This window comes from Salvelinus alpinus, chromosome 6, assembly GCF_045679555.1.
Source record: "Salvelinus alpinus chromosome 6, SLU_Salpinus.1, whole genome shotgun sequence".
NCBI lineage: Eukaryota > Metazoa > Chordata > Actinopteri > Salmoniformes > Salmonidae > Salvelinus > Salvelinus alpinus.
In genome coordinates, this window is record NC_092091.1 from 11,256,435 (window position 1) to 11,274,050 (window position 17,616).

Here is a 17,616-nt window from a genome sequence, read left to right on the forward strand (position 1 = left end):
CATAGTGTCAACTGTAAAGTCCGGTGGAGGAGGCATAATGGTCTGTGTCTGTTTTTCATGGTTCGGGCTAGACCCTTAGTTCCAGGGAAGGGAAATCTTAAAGCTACAGCATACAATGACATTCAAGACAATTCTGTGCTTCCAACTTTGTGGAAGGCCCTTTCCTATTTCAGCATGACAATGTCCCCATTCACAAAGCGAGGTCCATACAGAAATGGTTTTTCGAGATCGGTGTGGAAGAACTTGACTGGCCTGGAACACCGACTGCAAGCCAGGCCTGATTGCCCAATATCAGTGCCCGACCTCACTAATGCGCGTGGCTGAATTGGAAGCAAGTCCCCGCAGCAATGTTACAACATCTAGTAGAAAGCCTTCCCAGAAGAGTGGAGGCTGTTATAGCAGCAAAGGGGGGACCAACTCCATATTAATGCCCTTGATTTTGGAATGAGATGTTGGACGAGCAGGTGTCCATTTCAGCCCAGTTATGGGTAACTTTCCTAATCTAAGTATACAAATAATACAGTACAAATCATTTGTTTTAAAAACAGTCAAATTAGCAATGTTAATTGCTTTATTTAAAAGAGTTAAGCTTTTATTTACAAAATAATTTCAATATATAAACATACGTACATATTTTCCCTTTTACGGAAAAGTAGTATTGGTGACAAAAAAAATCTACCAACAAACTAGCCAATAAATAAACATTAAGAACCATAAATCGCTGAAACGTTCATGATGTGACTTGATTGTAATATGGTTCAACTAACGCTTTTGATCCAAAGAGGGGAGAAAAAAAAGTCACAAATATCCCATGCAAGTACTTCAGTCGTACACATCCCAAACCAAAGGAACCAGCCATCAACCCAGGGTTGGAGAAAAATCCAAGTGTTCAAAGATGTTCTCTTGGGATAGGTTGTGGGCAGAGCTTTTTATCTGAGGCTTCATATGAAATAATCAACATTTGGGCCCCCTGTTTAAAGAATACCTTACAAAACTGCTGCTGGGTTGAAAGAAGTCTGACAGGGTGACTGCTATGTTAGTCCAGGCGACTCCAGGCCAGGCCAGGCTAGTCCAGTTCAATCCAGTCCAGGCCAGGTCAGTCCAGCAGTCTCTTCCTACTGTAGGTGTTTCTTGTAGTTGACCGCCTGGGGGGCTGGCTGAAGGGAGAGCGTTCCAACTCAAACTCCTTCTGAGAATGGGCTTCATCTAAAAAGACAATCAGATGTACATTTCTTTACACATAATTTTGCCTTTTCTGAACTAAAATGTCATATTTTAAAATTACTAGCTGAGATATTACGAACTAAACAGTGGTTGTAGAATAATAAACATACATACAATACAGCAAAATAATCCTGATAATAATCTCACCTATAAAATGATGAGTTCTCTTGGTGGCAGAACCTGCCTTCCCCTTGAATAACATGGGCGACTGAGTGAGGGCTAGAATCCCACTGGCAGACACTGGCTTCCTCACCTTAGAGCTCGGGGGTGTTACCACTGCTGAAGATAATCAATCAAACCAACAAACAAAAATCAACTATTGCTAATCAATAAACAGATGAAAAGTTCACCATTAGAGGAATCATATGAATAAATTCAATTAATAAAAACTCACAGTGAACAGTTCCAGTGGCCATGACAGAATCTTCATCTTTCAGAGGTTCGGCACCTTCAGCCTGCTGAACCTGGCTCTCCATCCAGTCCATGTCCTCCAGCTGGTCCAGAGGAGAGCCTGCTCTCTTACCAGGGGAGGACCTGGTAACCTGGCTGGACGTGGGAGCCAGTAGTAGTGCGTCAGACTCCTCCGTCTCCTTCAGTCTGTAGATTCCCTCCAGCTCTGCCTCGTCCAACATCTCCAGCCCCTCTAGCAGGTGCTCCTCCTTCAGTCTCCGCTCCTTGCCCCCCATCATCCCAGGCCGCGCCCTCTTCTTGCGGGGCCAGCTGTTGAGGCTCTCTGGGGTGGACCTCCCCATGCTCTGGGGGGACGGGGTCAGGGGGATGAGCGCAGCTGTGCCCAGGGGGGATATGGTCCCAGCGGGGTGGCGCGTGGGGGTGTAGGACTGGCAGATGTACGTCTGGAAGCCCCCTTTCCCCGGAGTGCCCTTGGCGGGAGTGCCGTGGGTGCATAGCGATGGCGAGACGTGACTGGCGTCTCTGTGTTTGGAGCAGAGCGCAAGAGGGCTGTCCGTGTGGGGGAGGTTCATACTGCCAGTGGGAGTCGGAGACCCTGCAGCCCCATCCCCGGCATTGAAAGAGTTCATGCGCTTTAACTTAAGCTTGGGCAGCCCCGACGCTTGCATCTCCAGCTCCACTTTGTACGTTAGGAGGTCCGGGGTGACGAGCTCCTTCTTGCAACTTGTGGTGGTTCCTGAAGTCCTGGGGGTGGAGAACCGAGACGGTTCAGTGGAGTACCCCCAACGGACTGCCGCTTCCCTCTGCTGGCGGTCAGGGGTCTGGCGGAAACCATAGCTTCTCCCAGGTTTAGTGGTTTCTGCGGGTATTGGCTGTTTGGTAGAGGCTCCGGTGAACTGGAAGACTTGGTTGTTGGTCTTTGAGGGTTTCCTGGAGAAGGATATGTTCATCTTGAGGCCGTCAGTGATTTGAGTCATGACCACTTTGGCCTCGGAGATGTCGATGCTCTCGTCCTCGGAGGTGGTGCTGAACTGGGAAGAGTCAAGCTGCTGGGAGTTGGCCCCCATCTCTCCCCCCAAGGCCTGGGAAGACGGCTCCCTCTCGTGGAAGTCCGACGGTACATTTCCGCTGGACACGGTGTCACTGTTTTCCTTACTCGTAAGATCCGTGCTGGCTGCTACTACAGTTAAACTCTCATTGGACAGGGATATCAGGTTCTGCCTGGTTTTAGCTTGCACACCCTGGCCAGAGCTAGTCCTGGTCAAACATTTAGCTGAAGAGGTGGTGACAACAGTCGTTTTATTCAGTTGGGTTTTGACAGAAGTCTTTGGTGACGTTACGGACCTTGACAATCCTAAAGTCCTTTTCGTCGGTGTGAGCATGCCTTGGTGCGGAGGCATGGAGAGAGTTTCTTCAACAGGGGTTCCTCCAGAGGGTGTGAGCATGCCGTGGGCAGGTCTCAGAGATTTCCTGGGGGTTGTGGTGGTGGGGTGGTCAGAAGAGTGGTGTTTCTGAGTACCACCAGGGAGGTCCTGTTCATTCTTAACAGGTGTGTTGAACTTTCCCATAAGCCGTTTGGAAGACCTCGGACGTCCACTTTTCTCTGGCGTCACCTCAACGCCACCTGCAGCAGAATTTTCCGGAATCCTGGACAGAGACGCTTGGGGGGAAATTCTGTGCGATCTCTGTACTACTTTTTCTGGAGTTCTAGATATCGCCTGTTTGCTGCTGGGACTCTTGAGCGGACTGCAGAACTTGTCGGGTGTGTTCATCAACAGCCTTGGAGAACGTCGGGTGGAAAGGTGAGGCGACTCAGGCACCTTGAAGGGTGTGTTAGTCTCCGCGACTCTAAGTTTCTGAGGAGACGGGGACCAGGTGACGTGCTTCCTGGGCGTTCTGGAGCAGGGTGGGCTCTGGAGCAGGCTAGGGCCGATGGGAGACAGACGCTCCAGTAATGTCTTGACCGGAGTCCTCAGGATGCCCTTCAGAGGGCTCTCCTTTTGGGGAGTCTCCAGCACCAGGCTCCTCCTGGCTGGGGATCTGAAAGGGCTGCCCCTCAGGGCCATGCCACCCTGCCCGTGAGAGGGCCCTGCCATCTGGCTATCTGTGACCGAGTAACTCTGGACCCTGGAGGACCTGAAGTTCTTAGGTGTTCTGGGGGTCAGAGGTGTCTTGCTCCCTCTAGCAGACCTATGGTGTCTACCAGGTGAGTTTGTGGGGGTATTATTTGGACTCTGAAAAGGAAAACCAAGCAAGTATTTCCAATAAGTATCACAAGTTAAAATCAGCATAGCTATTCTTTGCTTGTGAGAATTTTCAAAATCGGGTTCAAGTCCAGGATGAGGTTGGGCCACGCAAGGACATTGAGACTTGTCCCAAAGCCACTCCTTCGTTGTCTTGGCTGTGTGCTTAGGGTCGTTGTCCTGTTGGAAGGTGAACCTTCGCCCCAGTCTGAAGTCCTGAGCGCTCTGGAGCAGGTTATCACCAAGGATCTCTCTGTACATTGCTCTGTTCATCTTTCCACTCCATACCGACTAGTCTCCCAGTCCCTGCAGCTGAAAAACATCCCCACAGTATGATGCTGCCACCACCATGCTTCACCGTAGGTATGGTATTGGCCAGGTGATAAGCGGTGCCAGGCATGGGCATTCAGGCCAAATAGTTTGGTTTCAGACCAGAGAATCTTGAGTCCAGAGTCCTTAAGGTGCCTATCGCCAAACTCCAAGCAGGCTGTCATGTGCCTTTTACTGAGGAGTGGCTTCCGTCTGGCTACTCTACCATAAAGGCCTGATTGGTAGAGTGCTGCAGAGATGGTTGTCCTTCTGGAAGGTTTTCCCATCTCCACAGAGGAACTCTGGAGCTCTGTCAGAGCTCTCTGACAAAGGCCCTTCTCCTACGATTGCTCAGTTCGGCTGCACGGCCAGCTCTAGGAAGAGTTCTGGTGGTTCCAAACTTATTCCATTTGATGGAGGCCACTGTGTTCTTGGGGGCCTTTAATGTTTAGGTACCCTTCTACCAGATCTGTGCCTCAACACAATCCTGTCTCAGAGCTCTACGGACAACTCCTTCGACCTCATGGCTTGGTTTTTTGCTCTGACATGCACTGTCAACTGTGGGACCTTATATAGACAGGTGTGTGCCTTTCCAAATCATAGAAGCATCTCAAGGATGACCAATGGAAACAGGATACACCTGAGCTCAATTTTGAGTCTCCTTATGGTTTTTAAAATTGTATAAACTGCCTTAATTTTGCCGGACCTCAGGAAGAGTAGTTGCAGCTAATGGGGATCCATAATAAATACAAAATACATAGCAAAGGGTCTGAATACTTATGTAAATAAGGTATTTCTGTTATTTTTAATAAAATGTGCAAAAATTACTAATTTATGGGGGGGGGGGGGGTATTGTGTGTAGATTGATGAGGATTAAAAATATGTTTTTATCCATTTTAGAATACGGCTGTAACGTAACAAAATATGGAAAAAGTGAAGGGGTCTGAATACTTCCAGAATGCACTGCATGACATCTGAAGAGGTTCAACGAGATGGAGTTACCTGGAAGGCATCAGAGTTAGACAACTGCCTCCAGCTGGACGTGGACTGTGTGGCTTCAAACAGAAGACGTACTGGAGACCGTACTGACCGCAGGTTTACCACACCTACAGAAATTGAATGATCAATGATGTCAATATGTGTCAGCTGAAAGACTCCACAGAATATTGAACGGTGGTAACTATACGGATACGCATGAAATAATGGTGTTTAGTCAACCTACCTATTTTGCTGTCACTGAGCGGGAGCTGAGAGGAGAGAGCTTTGTCCAGGTTGCGGGAACGAGGCTGGGAGCTAGAGTAGAAACTGGAATGTCTCCTGGCAAACTTCTCCAATCTTGGACTCCTCCTCAAGTCTGTTATAAATATAATTTTTCATGTCTTTTATATTGTCATTTTAAAACTATTAAAACCCCTGACTATTTATCAACTTATACAATTGCATTGTTGATGTGGTTGATATTAAAAACGTTTATGAGCATCTCAGAAATGTGCACAGGACATTGACCGTTTCATGTAGACTCTTAGCACCAGTCACTGACCTTCTAGAGGCTTCACTGGCGACTCCTCAACGATGCACTCGTCTGTCGGGACAGACCTCCTGACAAATCAAACAGACAGGACATTTCGCTTATCCACTATCGTCCCCACAATGTACTGCTACCAATTCAGTTACAGTAATAACTTCTCCTAAACAAATCAAAATGTTAAACTAATACAACAAGGCAAATGAGCCATTTGCACTGCCAACGATGCAAAACTCCCTTTTTTCATATATGAATCAAAGTAAATGAATAACTCGTATTAACTAGTATTAATTTGTCAATCAATACTAGTTAAATCAACACTAGTATACTAGTTAATTCATACTAGTTAATATTAAAAGCAGTTTTTTCCCTCTTGTAATCTCAATATCAAATAATTTCTGGGTAACAAATAGTTAGTTTACTGTGATTGTTTTAAATTAAAATGGTCAACAAGAAAAAAAAATAGCTTCTTAGCAATTTGTCAAAACATAATTTTACTAGAAGTGGTCTGAGTGGAGAGGGGAAAACTAGCTGTTATTGGCAGAGAGGTTTGAAACTCTTTCTTATTGGTCTATTAACTAATTTACCGCCTGGTCTATGGACCCAGGCAGGCCAAAACTCCATCCCAACAAAACAGGCAGTCATTTCAGGCAGTCTTTTCAAACAGCTCTTACACTAAACCTCATTGTGTGGAAATATACACAAAAATATAAAACACAACCTGCAACAATTTCAAAAAGTTTACTGAGTTAAAGTTCATATAAGGAAATCAGTCAATTAGAATAAATTCATTAGGCCCTAATCTACAGATTTCACATGACAGGGGTCATACAGAATTACATCCATTGGTTTCAGATACCTTTAAAAAAAAAAAAAAGGATAAGAAAACCAAGTCAGTATCTGGTGTGACTCATTTGCCTCATGCAGCATGAGATCTTTCACATAGAGTTGATCAGGCTGTTGATTGTGGCTTATGGAACGTTGTCCCACTCCTTTTCAAATGGCTGTAAGAAGTTGCTGGATATTGGCGGGAACCAAAATACGCTGCCGTACACTTCGATCCAGAGCATCCCAAACATGCTCAATGGGTGACATGTCTGGTAAGGATGCAGGCCATGGAACTGGGACATTTTCAGCTTCCAGGAATTGTGTACAGATCCTTGCGACGTGGGGCTGTGCATTATCATGCTGAAACATGAGGTGATGGCGGTGGATGAATGGCAAGACCATGGGCCTCAGAATCTCGTCACGGTATCTCTGTGCATTCAAATTGGCATTGGTAAAATGCAATTGTGTTTGTTGTCCGTAGCTTATGCCTGCCCATACCATAACCCCACCGCGGGGAACGCTGTTCACAACATTGACATCAGCAAACCGCTCGCCCACTCGACGCCAAACACGCTGTCTGCCATCTGCCTGTTACAGTTGAACCCGGGATTCAGAAATTGCTTGTGCAAACCCACAGTTTCATCAGCTGTGCAGGTGGCTGGTGTCAGACAATGCCGCAGGTGAAGAAGCTGGATGTGGAAGTCCTGGGCTGGCGTGGTTACACGTGGTCTGTGGTTGGACGTACGGCTTATGGTAGAGAAATTACCATTTAAGTCTCTGGCATCAGCTCTGGTGGACATTCCTGCAGTCAACATGCCAATTGCACACGCCCTCAACTTTAGACATCTGTGGCATTGTGTTGTGTGACAAAACTGCACATTTTAGAGTGGCCTCTTATTGTCCCCAGCACAAGGTGCACCTGTGTAATGACCATGCTGTTTAATCAGCTTCTTGATATGCCACACCTGTCAGGTGGATGGATTATCTTGGCAAAGGAGAAACACTCCCTAACAGGGACGTAAATAAATTTGGCCACAAAATTTAAGATAAATAAGCTTTTTGTGCATATGGAACATTTGTGGGCTCTTTCAGCTCATGAAACATGGGACCAACACTTTACATGTTGTCTTCATATTTTAGTTCTATATATACATCTTTTAGAATCAGGATTTTTCTAAAAAACATGGACTCACCTGCCCATCTGTTGCCTGTGCAGCAGACGGTTGGACACCTGCTTATGAAGGGGCGTTTCCGTCACCTTTTTGGTCAGGAGGGAATGTCGATCTGAAAGGGCAGATTTCCTCTGTAAGTCTCAAGTGCTAACAAAACCTTTTAAGTTGTGTTACTGAGCTCTTGGAACATTGCACTATCATGGAACACAGTGTCGTTACCACCACCTTCTGTTGCCTGGGAGCCTTTATGCTTGAGTCCCTCCACGGCCGAGACAGACCGACTCCTGGGCATCTTGGCCTTCTTGGAAGGGGACATAGCCTCCTGGTTGAACAAGTTCCTCCGGACCTTTGTGACCTCTGTAGACCAAATTAAGTGGTATTCAAATTTGACAATTACAGCACAAGATGGCTGCCTGCCCTACAGGACACCTAGGGCAGGCCCAAGAAGATCATTAGCATCATGACAAGAACTGTCAGACTGGCCAATAGCTTCTATCCTCAGACCATCAGGCTGCTGAATAGCCACCACTAGTCAGCTACCAGTTGCAGGAGGGAGGGCGGAACTTCCCCCTACGGACCCCCCCCCCCCCACCCACCTTCTCAACGGTCACTTACCTTACCTGCTGATTCCCCTATGGACATTCTAAGATTTTCACTGTACCCTGCAATCACACCTGCAACCCTGTACATGCAACTATTAGACACTCTGAATCTGAGCGTATGAGACAAAGAGTTTGTTGATCTAACAGAGTTGGAGGAAATGACCTTGTGCAGCCTGCTTTGAGGGCAGTTCAGCGGCTGGTTTCTCCACAGCAACACAGATCTTACGCTTGGCCTGTTCATACGACACAGAGATAAATCAAGATTTGGGTGATTAGTAAGTTCATACTGTACATCCATTCAGACAAGACGAACAAAAGATCAATATTACAAAGACCCAGTGATCGAGACCCTATTTTATCGGACTTTACAGCTGCGGTAGAATCAAATAAATGTATCCCGTCTTAGCTCACCCCTCTGGTGGACTTCCTGGGCACCTCTATTTGTAGACTCTGGGATGCTTCAGTCATGCTGCGATGGCGAGTCAGCCTCCCACTCCTCAAACACAAGAGAGGTGAGTTAAAGAGGGATATATGAAAGTGTACTAAAGGGTTAGTTCACTTCTTAGTGATCCCTTCGCACGCCAATCCCGTTGACACACACAATAACCTGCCCAGGGACTGCGGTTGAAAATTAGCCGGCTGGCTAAAACCGGCACTTTTACTGAAACGCTGCTTAATGTGCACTGTCCCTGTAAAAATAAAATAAACTCAACTCAAACCAGTGAAATAGCAGCACGCCAAATTCAAAAACAGAAATACTCATAATAATAATTCATGAATCATACAAGTGTTATACATTGGTTTAAAGATGAACTTCTTGTTAATCCAGCCACAGTGTCAGATTTTGCTTTCGCTTTACGGCGAAAGCAAACCATGCTATTATCTGAGGACAGCACCCCATCAAACAAACACATGAAAATCACATTTCAACCCGCCAGGCTCGACACAAAAGTCAGAAATAACAATATAATTCATGCCTTACTTTTGAAGATGATCTTCTTCTGTTGGCACTCCAATATGTCCATTAAACATCACAAATGGTCCTTTTGTTCGATAAATTATGTCGTTATATCTCCAAAATGTCCATTTATTTGGCGCGTTTGATCCAGAAAAACACCGGTTCCAACTCGCTCAACATGACTAAAAAGTATCTAATATAGTTACCTGTAAAACTGATCCAAACATTTCAAACAACTTTCCTCATGCAATTTTAGGTATTTTTAAACGTAAATAATCGATACAATTTATGACGGGATAAACTGCGTTCAATACCGAACGAAAACAAAGTGGAGCGAGCTTTCAGGTCACGCGCCCCAACCACAACAGTACACTAGACTCGACCCTCGTTCTGAACAGCCCTACTTCTTAATTTCTCAAAGGAAAAACATCAACCAATTTCTAAAGACTGTTGACATCTAGTGGAAGCGATAGGAACTGCAAGCAAGTGCCTTAGAAATCTAGATCCACATAGAAAACCCATTGAAAAGAGAATGACCTCAAAAAAAAAAAATCCTGGATGGTTTGTCCTCTGGGTTTCGCCTGCCAAATAAGTTCTGTTATACTCAGACATCATTTTTACAGTTTTAGAAACTTTAGAGTGTTTTCTATCCAAATCTACCTATTATATGCAAATCCTAGCTTCTGGGCCTGAGTAGCAGGCAGTTTACTTTGGGCACACTTTTCACCCGGAAGTGAAAATAGTGCCCCCTAGCCGAAAGTGTACTAACAACAGGGGTTAGTTAAAGAGGGTTATATGAGAGTGTACTAACAGGGGTTCATTAAAGAGGGCTATATGAAAGTGTACTAACAACAGACAACTTAGAACGGTCATTGTATCACATCCACACAGCTGCACCACAGCAGATAAAGCCTCCGGCCCCAGGTAACTTACTTCCTCTTGCTGGCGGAGCGGTCGCGGAGCTCCTGTAGCTCCCCGCAGTCGGAGGCCATGCTGAGGGCCGTGGAGAGGTGAGGAGAGGAGACGCTGTCCTTGGTCACGGACTCGTCGCTGAAGAAGTCAGAGGGCAGCACGGCTGACAGGGCGGCGGGCAGCTGGGTTCCCAGGCTGTAGTATACGTCTGCTAGGACCCTAGGGATGGCCGTCAGGAACCTGATAGCCCACAACACCATTTATTCAAACTTTTTATACACTGGGTGGTTCGAGCCCCGAATGTTGATAGCCAGGGTATATGAGACCGCATACCACGGGTATGACAAAACATGTATTTTTACTGCTCTAATTACATTGGTAACCAGTTTATAATAGCAATAAGGCACCACAGGGGTTTGTGATATATGGCCAATATACCACGGCTAAGGGCTGTATCCAGGCACTCCGCGTTGTGTCGTGCTTAAGAACAGCCCTTAGCCATGATATATTGGCCATATACCACACCCCCTCGGGCCATATTGCATAATTATAGCGCTATTTTTATTATAACTTAATATAGCGCTATTTTTATTGTAACTATATATAGAGCTATTTTCCTCATCTCCTTAATCTGGATTCAACCCCTAAAGTTGAGTCCGATTTCAGAGAAGAGACTCACACAGGGAGGACTTCATCTTGCAGGAACTTGGCCAGGTACACTGGGTCTTTGGTTAGAGAGATGATCCTTAACATGTCAGTCACCTGGGTAGAGCGAAGGAGAAATCAAAGCCTGTAAAACGACTCTGTTTTGTTTGGAGGAAGTAATATGATGGGTTGTGGAGTCGTTTCCTACCTCCTCCACTGTCTCCTCCACATCCGGTGTGTCGGCCTGCTGCTCAGAGGGGAGGAGTCGGCACATCTCCAACCTGAGAATCGCCTGCAGCTGGCACCTGAGAGAGACATGTCAGTGTTAGTAATTGGTCGTGTTCAGTAGGGCAAACCGTAGTAAAACATTATGAAACCAAAAACAAAAATCAGCGTTTCTTATTGGACAAGCCCAGGTAATCTGTTTCAGTTGGTTCGGCGCTTGATGAAAACAATCCTCTATTTAAAATCGCATTTATCGGTGACGACCATAAGCTGCTGTTCAATATAATAATAATAATTTGAAACCAGAGACTACTATGTTTAACAGTCACTACTTACTCTCTGAGTTTGCTGTCGGCGTCAGGAGTGTTGCTGTAAAGCTGGCGGATGGACTTGCTGGACTTGAGCAGGTTCTGTTGGACGAAGAGCCAGACCTGCTGGGCAGAGAGAAAGAGTGAAGTCAGACGTATTCCGACGGAATACGTGAACGTAAGGAAGTGGAACCCTTGCATTAGGGTTGGCCGATATCCGCATTTACATATCATCTAACTTGTTAAATATCGCGATAAATCAGTTTTAGTGTATGCGTAACCTTTATTTAACTAGGCAATTAAGTTAAGAACAAATTCGTATTTGTATTACATCACATTAGCCGTTTATCCCGTCACGTCAAGTCAGGTATTACATCACATTAGCCATTTATCCTGTCAAGTCAGGTATTACATCACATTAGCCGTTTATCCTGTCAAGTCAGGTATTACATCACATTAGCTTTTTTTTTTTAGATAGTGACCTTCAGGATTTTCAAATAGAACCTGTCCACTAGGTATTTTCTTCTCTACGTCTTTCTTACCCCGAGGTCTGGGTTGGGCCCCTGGAACGTATTACCCCCAGGTCTGTCTTATCCCCAGGTCTATCTTACCCCCAGGTCTGGGTTGGGCCCCAGGAACGTCTTATCCCCAGGTCTATCTTACCCCCAGGTCTGGGTTGGGCCTCAGGAACGTCTTATCCCCAGGTCTATCTTACCCCCAGGTCTGGGTTGGGCCTCAGGAACATCTTGATAGCAGAGAGAAGGTGCTGGGCCTCAGTGAGGAGGGAGGAGCCTCTCTCAGCCACCGTCTTCTCATAGCCGGCCTTCAGGTGGGACAGCAGCTCGGCCTCGCTCTTGAAGTCTGACAGGAGAGCAGGCATGGAAGTTTGTGAGTTATTAACTGGTGTGATGTTCAGAACATTCATTGAAGATAAACAGAAAGTACAGAGCTGGCATGATTCCCTATGCTACATAGAACACCAAGAACCAACTCTGTTCTATAAAAGTAAAATGTTTTATTTGAATGCTCTGTAATACACCCATTTTCATTTCGCTGTCTAAAAATTATGAGACTAGGCCTCTTATCAAACATTTGACCATTAAAAGCTGAATCTGAACCATGCTGAGACTATGGTTTAGCCTTTTGGGAGCAGAACAATTAACAACCCTGTTGACAGACCAGACACTTGCGTTGGGCCCGACGGACCAGACACTTGCGTTGGGCCAGACGGACCAGACACTTGCGTTGGGCCAGACGGACCAGACACTTGCGTTGGGCCAGACGGACCAGACACTTACGTTGGGCGTGGGGTCCAGTCTTGGCCCCGTTTCCTGATCGTCTTTTCCCCAGCCTCTCCTGTGCCCTGCAGCCCTCAGCCCCCGGCGCCCCCACCTCAGTCTCTCCAGCCTGGCTTTTCTGGGCCTTGACATTCAGACGGGCCACGTTCAGCATCTGCAGTGAGCGGCTCATAGTCTTCATCTTCTGCCTCACCGGCGTGCGCTGGGCGCCCCCTGCAGGCGACAGCAGAATAGACAGACACTCAGCAGGGGAAGAACAACATAAGTGTCTCGTCATTGTAGGTTATGAGCTGCTACACCGATGGCGTATCACAGAAGAATCGAAAGCCATCTGTTCACACATGAGACGCTCACTGATTAGTACAAAAATATATTGAGACATTTCTAAAATACAAACAGAAGTCACTGACAATTGAGGGAGGGGGGGGGGTCTTGAGAGATATGAGGGAGGGGGGATATGCAGCCAGTAGGGTCTGAGGTGTTTCCTTACGTTTCTTCCCCGTCTTGTCACTGTGGGACTGGGAGGTCATTCTCTGGTAGAGTTCTGCCAGGCTGATGACCAAGTCCTGCTGAGGGCCCGACAGCTCCTCTTCCTGACCCTCGGTTTCACCCTCTGGCACCGCATGGAGCAGCCTGGACACACACACATAGACATTGACATAGTCAATAATAGTTTAAAGGTCATGATTAAGCAGTTCAGCTGCAACTTTTATATATGTGTAGGAAAGACACTAACCACCGGGAAATTGTTATTTGGCCCTAGATATCTATGTATTTAAAAACTAGGCGACAGTGTTCTAATGACATTATATTTAATATTAAGAAATTGTGATGTTTCAAATACACATAATTACAGACATAACGTTAAAAAGGGCAAATCATACCTCATTGACTCCATTAAGTGGGAGCTGACTCCTGATTGGTCAGCGTGCGGGAACCAGCCCTCCACCAGCCCAGCGGTCAGTGGGCTGGACCAATGGCTGAGCTCCTGCTGTGCCCAGTCAGGAACCTGGGGCTCAACTAGAGGAGCTGTGGAGGAAGGACAGTACTCAGTCTGTTACGATAACACTGCACCAATAAACTAATTGAGTGAATCATTTTCTGGAGATCTGTAATTGAATTGAAAACTCAATTTGATATAAAAGGTAAGAAAAGTTCAGACAATTAAGGTGACAGCAATGCCACAGAAGCAAGGTGGAGCTATCGCTCAGACCCTACCGTCACCGCGAGTCGTCTCAGACCCTATCGTCACCACGAGTCGTCTCAAACCCTACTGTAACTACGAGTCGCTAGTCATCTCAGACCCTAAAGTAACTACGAGTCGCTAGTCACCTCAGACCCTACTGTAACTACTAGTCACCTCAGACCCTACTGTAACTACTAGTCGCCTCAGACCCTACCGTCACCGCGAGTCGTCTCAAACCCTAATGTAACTACGAGTCGCTAGTCATCTCAGACCCTACTGTAACTACTAGTCACAAGTAATCTCAGACCCTAAAGTAACTACGAGTCGCTAGTCATCTCAGACCCTACTGTAACTACGAGTCGCTAGTCATCTCAGACCCTACTGTAACTGCGAGTCGCTAGTCATCTCAGACACTACTGTAACTACAAGTCGCGAGTCATCTCAGACCCTACCGTCACCGCGAGTCGTCTCAGACCCTACTGTAACTACGAGTCGCTAGTCATCTCAGACCCTACTGTAACTACAAGTCGCGAGTCGTCTCAGACCCTAATGTAACTACGAGTCGCTAGTCATCTCAGACCCTACTGTAACTACTAGTCATCTCAGACCCTACTGTAACTACAAGTCGCAAGTCATCTCAGACCCGACTAACTACAAGTCGCAAGTCATTTCAGACCCTACTGTAACTACTAGTCACAAGTCATCTCAGACCCTACTGTAACTACGAGTCGCTAGTCATCTCAGACCCTACTGTAACTACGAGTCGTCTCAGACCCTACCGTCACCGCGAGTCGTCTCAGACCCTACTGTAACCACGAGTCGCAAGTCATCTCAGATATGTTAAGGCGGATAATATAGACAGAGGAAACAGAGCCAATCATAACCTCCATCTCCCTCCATGATGTCATAGAACCCTCCCAGGACACTGCTGACCACCTCAGGCAGGTCTGAGGAGATGTCCGCCGCTGCTGGAGCAATGACATCCAAGGTCAGGGTGTGGTAGCCGGAAGCGACGCTGGGCCGAAGGACGGTGAGCAAAGCCGTGAGGGCTGAGAGGGGAGACAGGAAGGCCGAGCACGGCAAGTCTCCTCCGTCACTCACCTCTGCAAACTGTGGAGACAACAAACTAGTTATTAGCCCCAAAAACATTGATCATTTTGACATTACAGTGAAATAATAATTTTGATACTTATTAGCCTGATCGGTTGGGAGCATCATGACCATTGTGGAGCGGAGTGGACAACACAGCGGAGTGGACAACAGTCAGATGTTTGTTTCAGTTTAGATGAAACCCTCTCGTTTCAAATTGAACACAACACACTGACAACTAAACAGGAAGACAACAGTACTTCTATGTCCTACACATTGTTGCCATATTGGGTGGTTTTATTCCCATTTGGAAAGTGTCAACAGAATCTGGCAACATTGGCGCTACGGTGTAGCTTTACCATGTGAAGAGCCTGGGCAGAGAGCTCCCTTAGTAGCTGTTGGAAGACAGCTTGGCCCTGGTCTGTGTGGTTGTTGATGGAACACTGCAGCACCCAGGACTCTGAGGAGGACGCCTCTGTGAGGGAGTGGGCGTCCCAGCCCCGAAGGACCCCTTTCAGACACACCTCCACGGGGGCTGGGAGGAGCCTCTGTCTGAGGGCAACCGGCTCCAACGTCACACTGCAGCTCTGTGGAGCATCACCTGAGTACATGACAGACAGCACACAGGGGAAAAACAGCATGTTGATGTGAAACCAGATGGTTGTACTTTTATATCAATGATGAATACTATTCACTACTACAAGATTTACAAGTGTGGCCTTTTATTGTGATTTGGTTAACATGTGTAGGCATAATAGCTTTGTTATGTCATGAGAGTAATCCAGTGAGAGAGGGAGATTTTCCAAATGACAGTTCACTTCCATGCATCACAAACCTTGCCCCCATCTCAGGACTCCCCCCAGGACAGGAAACGCTAGGCGGTACAGTCGTTCTGAGGACAACAGGTATCCCATGCTAGAGTCGAGTGGAAAGGTCTCTCTCCTCAAAATGGCATCTGAAGGGGAGTCTACGGGGGACTGAACACTGGAGAGCTTGTGAGGACAGCACAGGTTTAGCAGGGCGTCCATGGGGACCACTCTACCACCCATCTCCCTCAACACCTCAGAAAGCCTATCTGAGCCCCAGTGCTCCTCACTTCTCATAACCTGGAATGAGAAAGACAGGTCAGCAAGTCTTTGAACAGATTCCCAATGACATTTGTCCAGTTATTTGAAAGCAACTGTCACTATTTACCTGGACGTATGAAGTGCTGTCCACCCAGTGAAGGACAACTTGCCGTTGGACCAACATTTCATGGAGTCCCTTGGGTAGGATACGGTCGGACACATCTGTGTGACTCGCACCTGCAGGGATTCCAGCGAGGGACACATATTCTCCTAAATCTGCCCTGGAGTGAGGACACCTTGACAAGAGGAATAACACATTTCTCCCCAGGCTTGACAATTCATCCTCAGGTTGAGGCGGGCCTCCTTTACCCGCTCGACCTCTCCTGGGTCTCAATGTCAATTTGGTGGGAGAGGTGATATCTGGTCTGTCCCATTGGAAGTCCAACAAAGCTTCTTTCAATGCATTCTGTATGGAAGCAGCAGGGCTGGTAGGTTGATTCCTTGGCTGAGCCGAGATTGTTTTCTCACTTGCATCGAACTTTAATTGAAACTCCACCTCGAAGTCTTCAAAAGTTTTGTCTCGTAGTTCTTTAAAATCAGAGCCCCTGGATATCAGGTTACCATTGCGTCGTCCAGTTCTTGATTGACAGAATTTGTAACCCCATCGCACCTTCTCGAATCCATACTTATATCCGAAATGAAGCAGAATTCGGAGAATGCCCTGCTTCAGTGGATGGTTTATGACATTGACGTGTCCTGACGGCCGATAATCCACATCAATGACAAAAACTAAGTTATGCAAAGCCATGGCTGGAACGGGACACTTGCTCCATGTACACCAAGTAGATAGTTGTCACGAAGTTAGCAAATTTCTCATCTGGTTGAACATGAACTGGCTAATGCTACCTTCAGATACAACAGTTGCTAACGTTAGCTAGCTACTTGGCTCAAGCGAGCGAAACAAGCTGTTTAAGATTTTTTGTTTGTTTACCATAAACCGGTTTTGGAATGAGCAGACGCCTGCACTTGCTCCATGTACACCAAGTAGATAGTTGTCACGAAGTTAGCAAATTTCTCATCTGGTTGAACATGAACTGGCTAATGCTACCTTCAGATACAACAGTTGCTAACGTTAGCTAGCTTGCTAGCTACTTGGCCCAAGCGAGCGAAACAAGCTTTGTTTACGATTTTTTGTTTGTTTACCATAAACCGGTTTTGGAATGAGCAGACGCCCGCGCCAATATAGTTGCGACGTGTTGAATAGCTAATTATTTAGACGCAAAATTGTCACACGTTTGTTTTTTTTTTTTATCATACTAAAACGTATCTACCATTATAGTTTTAAAGATTCGCCATTTTACTGCTCCTTCTCCTCTCAAACTCTTCGCGCCCCCGTCTTGAAGCCCCTCCCTCCTTGCTGTGATTGGTAACATTGCACTCGATCGGTTCTCATTCGCCCAATGTGAGTAGAATACTTGTCGATGATTTGCCACCACTGTCACAGTAATCTCCGATTGGATTAAATCAATCATCTCTGTAAAATCTAAATACCCTATCAAAGTTCTTTTGTTCTTTTTTGAATGGGCTTCACGCTAATATCAAGTTCATGAAAAT

The 17,616-nt window shown here is 46.4% G+C and overlaps 1 protein-coding gene across 4 annotated transcripts; it reads right to left on the minus strand.

The window, feature by feature from the left end:
• Positions 1-532: 532 nt before the first annotated feature.
• LOC139578138 (treslin-like) lies at positions 533-17,404 on the minus strand. 4 transcript variants are annotated; one of them, XM_071405389.1, is made up of 22 exons: positions 16,130-17,404; positions 15,771-16,041; positions 15,295-15,536; positions 14,731-14,956; positions 13,545-13,689; positions 13,151-13,293; positions 12,661-12,873; positions 12,078-12,223; positions 11,391-11,485; positions 11,038-11,134; positions 10,864-10,946; positions 10,206-10,424; positions 8,726-8,810; positions 8,478-8,547; positions 7,932-8,069; positions 7,734-7,824; positions 5,728-5,786; positions 5,410-5,541; positions 5,190-5,293; positions 1,619-3,869; positions 1,372-1,503; positions 533-1,206 (listed from the first exon to the last, which is right to left on the minus strand). In XM_071405389.1, exons 1-22 carry the CDS (start codon positions 16,808-16,810, stop codon positions 1,097-1,099), a joined length of 5,733 nt encoding a protein of 1,910 aa, XP_071261490.1. In that variant the 5' UTR covers positions 16,811-17,404; the 3' UTR covers positions 533-1,096. The 4 variants fall into 4 exon arrangements, with proteins under 4 accessions (XP_071261490.1, XP_071261492.1, XP_071261491.1 ...); XM_071405391.1 differs by having other exon boundaries at positions 7,938-8,069; positions 11,391-11,488; XM_071405390.1 differs by having other exon boundaries at positions 1,372-1,500; positions 11,391-11,488.
• Positions 17,405-17,616: the final 212 nt, after the last annotated feature.